Here is a 7,758-nt window from a genome sequence, read left to right on the forward strand (position 1 = left end):
TAAATATATGATGGATAAGAATAATCCAAATAATTTAAAACATGTTTTGTCAAATAATAAAAGATATTTAGATGATATTTTGGTCTTAAATTGTAAGGATTTCATTGATATTTCTAAAAATATATATCCATCAGAGCTTACTCTTGAACCTAGTCATGGCGCTGGTCATGAAGATCATTTCTTAGATTTAAATATTAATATTTGTGATAATAATAAATTAAGTTTTAAAATGTATAACAAAACGGATGATTTTGATTTTGAAGTGATTAGTTTCCCATTCCCTGAAAGTAATATACACTCAAATATCACATATTCGGCGTTTTTCTCACAGTTACTTCGTTATGCAAGGATTTGTAGTAATTATATTGATTTTAAAAATAGATATAAAATCTTAAGCCAAAAATTGATATCAAGAGGTTTTTCTGCAAATAAATTAACTTGGCAATTTAAAAAATTTAGTTTTCATTATAACGAACTTTTAAATAAATATCAAATAATTATCTGGAAATACTTAAAGAAATTTTCAACTAATTTCAGAGTTGTGAATTGTGTTTCTAATAGAGCGGATTTTTTTTTAAAAAATAGCCACATGGTAAAGATGAATTCTATAATTGTTTAGTTCATTCAGGTTCTGTGGTAGCCACAACACTCGACTGGGTAGAGAATTTAATGTGGCGAAACCCTATAGGCAAGTGTATTCTCCTGATGACCCCTTGTGTTGGGTTGTTGCCTCTGAATTATTTGTCTTTATTGTTTCTATTGTTTGGTAAATGACGACTTATACTACATTGATACGCTGCCTGTGCTTGATACAATTGGGAATATTCCTACTTTAACAAACTATTCCAAGCTTTTGCTTTAGCTACTCCCCATACATTTTAGGTCAATGTTCAATATTTGAGGTCCAGTTCAAGATATACCTTTCACAGAGAAAATAAGAGACAGACTTAAGCTTTTAAAAAGCTTAGCGGCACAGATATTGATCTTCCGATTATCTGCCCTCGGCTGGAAGTGCTATGCATAGTTAGGGGAAATTATCCAACCCTTCCGTGCTTTTCCTCAGATTTCTGCGGGGCTTAAATAGCCCCCTTATTGACGATGTCTGAGCTTTCAAAGCCATCCCGCTGACCCTTCTCCCAAACCACATAATCAGCAACACAAAGACCCAAACTCCTGCCCCAGAGGGCATGGGAATGCAAATCCAGCATGCCAATTACAGAAAATAAATTAAAGATCTACAGCAGTCGTGTAAATATTGGCACTAAATTTGTTACAAATATTCCTACTTATTCTTTACAGTAAAAGGTAGGAATTAATTCGAGTAGTGAACTGAATATAAAGTACTGATTACTACATCTTTTCTTTTTTGACCATAATAAAGATTTAAAAGTTGAAGATTTCTGTACATGTTGATTTTGATCATGGGAGCACTTTAAGCTCACATTCAAAAATTTTGACCATGATACTCTCATAATAGCTATAGCCATATATGAGCCACTCACAGGCCAAATAGACTATTTCCAAAAAAACAAACAAAACAAGATATATTGATTTTAATTAAATCAACCAACCATCGAGTAGGAGGAATACACATAATATTTTGGCGTTTGATTAGAAAGTGTGTTTAAACACAATTTTAATTTTTGTTTAGTCAAATCGCTTTCCAAAAAAGTGTTTATATCCAAAGGTCATTATTTAGTTAGTCATTTAAAAGAATTAATCTTTATTTTACAAAAATATAACTGTGATACAAAATAAAGGCTTAATCAGTTAATGTGACATAATATACATGTGACACAAAAACAAAAAACAAGTACCTTATAATGACCCCTTTCAGCCGCTCCGTGAAGAGCAGTGTACCGGTTCTTGGTAATTGCGTCAACCCTTGCACCGTAACGAAGTTGAAGCAAAACAGCTGAATCGAATCCCAAACCTGCAGCTGCGTGCATAACAGCCTAGAAAGGAAAAGAACAATGTTAGATGTTCTAATTGAGCATTTTAACTCGAAAGATAATACTCAAGATGCGTGTCAATTTACTTACAGGAGAGAGAGAGAATACTTTTTTTTAGTCAAATGATCCTAGTTTAGCTATTAAGATATTTTGCTTTAGTTCTTCGGATTCTGGAAACAAAACTTCAGAAAATTCGTACACAAAATATTGGATAAAATATTGTTAAGAGCAGCGACCCTGGTGATGACTTCGTCTATGGTTTGATTCAACATCAAATTACGTATTATATGATATCCCTCACTACCGTGAAATTGCATAAGGGGGGGGGGGTCCTTATAACCAGCCCCGTTACTGATTTTCTATAACATTGATTTGCTTTTAATCAGTTTTTTAAATTAAGCTGCATAAATTAAGTAGACTACCTCAAAACCTGCTCTTTCCAAAACATTTCTATTGGCTTCCTCTTTAGCCTCTGCCTCTTCATCATTACTCTCAACAACGTTTTCCGTTTGTTCTGTATTGACTCCGGCATTTGACGCCCGAGACATGTCAATCTCCAAATTCGGCAAACATTCCTCTCGATTTACGTTTTCTAGCTTAAAAAAAAGAATAATAAATAGTAAAAAAGATTAATTAAATGACAAGCAGTGCCTTCAATAGCCGGAAGAAAAAATTCATGTGAATAATAAGATGCAGAGTAGTTTTGCAATTTTTGCAAAATTTGAAAGCTTTACAACACCATGTATTACTGACAGCTAATTTGTTTTTTAGACTGCGGTACTTTTGATAATTTACGACCTCAGAGCGAAATTTTCCTAGTGCTCAAACAACTATTCTGATTAAAGCAAAATTAAAAACTTAAAGCGCTCCTTTTCCAAAGTTGCATAGCCCAGTGAGTAAGAATTTTTCTACCTTTTTTCCCTTTTAGCCAATAGTGACGTGAAAAAAAAATGGAAGCAAGAATAAATTCTTTTATTCTGGTTTTTGTTTTAGTATACGCCTACAAATATTCACAGGCAAAAAAGACATATTCATATTAAATTCCTCTAAAAATTGCTCCTCGTTTTCTTTTATTCTACCTTACGATTATTACTACTACTACTGACAATTCACTGCAGCACCAAGCCGCCCAATGTCAACATAATTACAAACAACTCCACCAACACAATCTATTTAAAACTTCTATCTTTACCCCTTCTATAAAGTTCCGATTTCCTTTAAATCCTTCTAATTCCATTAGAGGGTGATCTGATTAGTGTTTGGCCCTAGATGGATGGCCAAAGAGCACAATGTTTGGGAATATGTGATTCTTCATTTGTAAAACGTGTCCAAGACATCTCAAGTTTTTTCACTATATCCCTTAAAAGTGGGATCGAGCCACATTTTTAGTATAGCGTGTTGTTTGACCCTATAGCCCTATATAGTCTTCACTATAGCCCTTAAAAGCGGGATCGAGCCAGATTTTTCGTGTAGCGTGTTGTTTAACACATGGCCAATCCAAAGGGTACCCACAACTATCTTTAGGCAATTCCTCTGGGAAACGTTTAAAACATCTTCATCTGCCTTTCGCCGGATCCACGATTGAGAACCGCACTTAACAGCAGGGATTACCGTAGCTACCAACATTATAATCTTGGTTCGTAAACTCATCTTTCTGTTCTTCCCATCTTTTTTTCAACTGTGAAAGAAACACCCTGAGTCTTGGCTATTCTGCTTTTAACATCTTCACTATTCCTGCCGTCTTTAATAATGATGCTACCAAGTTAAGTGAAGCTGCCCACCTGATCAATCTTTTCGATACCGAACGTAACTGTTTCATTTCTGTTCGTTTTAAAAATAAATGTCGCTCCTTACTTGCAGTTAAAAAAAGTTACTTGTTTTTTTTTTTTAATTTAAATTCTGAACATTTTTTGAATTGATGCACATTTTTGAATTTTTGCTCACCATACATGAAGAATTTTGTCCGAGATCTTTAAGACTGACCCTGAATCACAAAGGACGTAGAATAAATAGTTGAAATCACTAAAAATACTTTATCATGGAGAGCTAGGTAATAGGGATGAACCTCCTTCTATAAGTAATAATTTCTGTTCGTTTTAAGCTTTAATGCTGATTCTTACTTCCAGTTGAAAACACTTTTTATTATTTATTTTCCCATTGTTCTTATAAATAATACTAAACAATCCTGCACCCCCTTCATAGAAATTCTTTTCCCTCATTATAAATTCCTCCATGGAAAGATCCTCCCGCGTAACCCCATCCCCCAGACCTACTCCCACCCAACAACACGAAAAAGTCCCCCTGAAAACGTCTGTACACTTCCTCGTAACCATTACTATATGTCAACAATGGTCCAAGTTAGGACCTTAAAGCCCCTTCCCGGGGTTGTGGGGGATTAAGTCGTTCCCAAATAGATGGTTAATAGGTAGTTTTACTATGCTGAACAAAATGGCTATTTCAAAATTTTGAGCCGGTGACTTTGGGAGAAATTGAGCATAGGAGGGGACCTAGGCACCCTCCCATTTTTTTGGTCACTCAAAAAGGGCACTATATCTTTTAATTTCCGCTAGAGTGAGCCTTCTTGCGATATTCAAGGACCACTGGGTCAATACGATCATCCCTGAAAAAAAACTACAAAAAACAAGAGCTAAGAGCTCATATGACACGTGACGAGGCAAGAAGAGCTAAGAGCCAAGAGCTCATATGGTATGAGCTCTAACAAAATTCTAAGAATCAATAGATTGATTTCAAAAGAAAATCAGAGGCTTAATGCCGGTCAAGATTTAAAATAAGAGCTCTGAGTCACAATGTCCTTCTAAATATCAAAATTTATTAAGATCCGATTACCCACTCGTAAGTTATAAATACCTCATTTTTTGTAATTTTTCCCCTCCCTTTAGCCCCCCAGATGGTCGAATCTGGGAAAACGACTTTATAAAGTCAATTTGTGCAGCTCCCTGACCCGTCTACCAATTTTCATCGTCCTAGCACGCCCAGAATTACCAAACTCGCCAAATCAATGAGCCCCTCCCCCCATCTCCCCCAAAGAGAGCGAACCCAATATGGTTACGTCAATCACGTATCAAGGACATTTGCTTATTCTATCCACCAAGCTTCATCCTGATTCCTCCACTACAAGCGTTTTCCAAGATTTACCCCTCCAACTCCCCCCAATGTCAACAGATCTGGTCGGGATTTGAAATTACAGCTCTGAGACATGAATTCCTTCTAAATATCAAATTTCATTAAGATCTGGTCACCCTTTTGTAAGTTATAAATACCTCATTTTTCCGTATTAGCCCCCTCCCCCCCCCCCAACTCCACCAAAGAGAGCAGATCCGATCCGATTATGTCAGTCACGTATCTTAGACAGGTTTTTATTCTTCCCATCCAGTTTCATCATGATCTCTCCGCTTTAAGTATTTTTTAAGATTTCCAGCCCCCCCCCAACTGCCCCCCAATGACCCTGGATCCAGTTGATATTTAAAATAAGAGATCTGAGTTACGAGGTCCTTCTAAATATGAAGTTTCATGAAGATCCGATAGCTCCTTCGTAAGTTAAAAATACATCATTTTTCTAATTTTTCAGAATTAACCCCCCCCCCCCCCTATTACAGCGGATCCATTCCAATTATGTCAATCATGAATCTAAGACTTCTGCTTATTTTTCCCACCAAGTGTCATCCCGATCCCTCCAATCTAAGCGTTTTCCATGATTTTAGGCCCCCCAAACTCCCCCCAATGTCACCAGATCCGGTCGGGATTTAAAATAAGGCCTTTGAGACACGATACCCTTCTAAATGTTAAATTTTATTGGGATCCGATGACCCATTCGTAAGTTAAAATACCTCATTTTTCTAATTTTTCAGAATTAACCCCCGCCCCAACTACCCCAAAGAGAGCGGATCTGTTCCGGTTATGTCAATCATGTATCTAGGACTTGTTCTTATTTTTTCCACCAAGTTTCATCCCGATCCCTCCACTCTGAGTGTTTTCCAAGATTTTAGGTTTCCCCCTCCCAACTCCCCCCAATGTGACCAGATCCAGTCGGGATTTAAAATAACAGCCCTGAGACACGATATTCTTCCAAACATCAAATTTCATTAAGATCTGATCAACCGTTCGTAAGTTAAAAATACTTCATTTTTTCCGAATTAACCGGCCCCCCACTCCCCCACCCCAGATGGTCAAATCGGAAAAAAAACTATTTCTAATTTAATATGGTACAGTCCCTGATAAGCCTGCCAAATTTCATAGTCCTAGCTTACCTGGAGGTGCCTAAAGTAGCAAAACCGGGGCCGACAGACCGACCGACAGAATTTGCGATTGCTATATGGCACTTGGTTAATACAAAGTGCCATAAAAACAAACAAACAAGAATCCGTGATCTGGCTTCTGGCATAAAAACATTCCACATTTTTGTAGAAAGGAGCTTGAAACTTGTACAGCAGGGTTCTCTGATATACTGGATCTGATGGTGTGATTTTAGTGAAGATTCTATGACTTTTAGGGGATATTTTCCTTTATTTCCTAAAATAGGGCAAATATTTTCAGGCTCAAAACTTTTGATGTGTAGAGTAAACTAGATAAAATTTATTTAGATTTAAAATCAGTATAAAAATACAATTCTTTTGATGTAACTATTGGTATCAAAATTCCGTTTTTTTTTGGGTTTTGGTTACTATTGAGCCGGGTCACTTCTTATTACAATTTGTTACCACGAACTGTTTGAATTTAACGGAAAAGTTTCTGATAAAATTCCTGATTTAACCAATTTGCTCAAGGAATATGATATTATTTACCTCCTGGAACATTTTTCGTCAGCAGACAAAAGGGAATTGATCCAAATCTCGTCGAATAGCTCTGTGTTTTTCTCTCCGGCAAAAATAACGGCAGCGTGTGGACGCCCCTACGGCAGTCTCGCAATTTTGACTCATTTACCTTGCAAATTAATCAAAACAGGTGATCAAATTCTTGCATTATCATATCTGAATATTTCAACAATGAATGTTCATCTACCAACAAATTACTGCAACGAGAAATCCGACGCAAAGTTTATGGGGGCTTGCAAGAAAGTGTGTAAGTTGATCAAGAAAAACGCAGAATCCGAAGTCACGCATTAAATATTAACAGATAACTGATAAAAGGATCCCCAGAAGCCAGCTCCTTTGGAGCTCCATTCCTCCTTTGTATTAATTAGTTGACAAAAATTTATCATATTCGAATATACCCCAAGTCTTCAACTTTGAACCTCAATCATGTTATTTTTTCCCTTACCATTAAACAAGCCGCTGTACTTTGTGAAGGCTACTATTCTAGTCACTCACCTATTTGTGTGACAATTGAGTGCAAAGTCGAAAGCAAAACCCCACAAGAGGAAAAGTGGTTTTATGTTCAAGACGGGATTCACGTTGATCGTCAGCTATTCATGTCAGAGTGTGACTCGTTACACAACAAAGTTAAAATTCCTTTTTACCTGCTTTAAGTTCAGAAAACAGGTCTTATATTTGTGAGGGTGAGATCAAAATACAGCTTACGATCTTTAATTTTGCTGTTCTTGCAAAAGCAGTTAATTTATTTTGGAATGAAAAATTATTTTGAAACAGGGAATTTAAAAAAATAACTTTTTGGAAAAGAAGTTTTCAAAAGAAAAGTAAAGGCCATATCAAACTTAAGATCAGATGAAATAGAAACCTGCAATAACTCAAACTCAAATCGACCAAAAATTACTATTAAATTACTATTACTATTGAAAATTATATATTAAAATTACTATTAAAATGAAACCCAAAACGAACAGAAATTA

General features: G+C 36.1%; 1 protein-coding gene across 1 annotated transcript; it reads right to left on the reverse strand.

The window, feature by feature from the left end:
- Nucleotides 1-1,573: 1,573 nt before the first annotated feature.
- LOC136025865 (uncharacterized) lies at nucleotides 1,574-3,943 on the reverse strand. The gene is made up of 2 exons (XM_065701906.1): nucleotides 2,375-3,943; nucleotides 1,574-1,955 (listed from the first exon to the last, which is right to left on the reverse strand). Exons 1-2 carry the CDS (start codon nucleotides 2,498-2,500, stop codon nucleotides 1,767-1,769), a joined length of 315 nt encoding a protein of 104 aa, XP_065557978.1. The 5' UTR covers nucleotides 2,501-3,943; the 3' UTR covers nucleotides 1,574-1,766.
- Between the last annotated feature and the right edge of the window lie 3,815 nt (nucleotides 3,944-7,758).

The sequence above is a fragment of the Artemia franciscana genome, chromosome 4 (genome assembly GCF_032884065.1).
Source record: "Artemia franciscana chromosome 4, ASM3288406v1, whole genome shotgun sequence".
NCBI lineage: Eukaryota > Metazoa > Arthropoda > Branchiopoda > Anostraca > Artemiidae > Artemia > Artemia franciscana.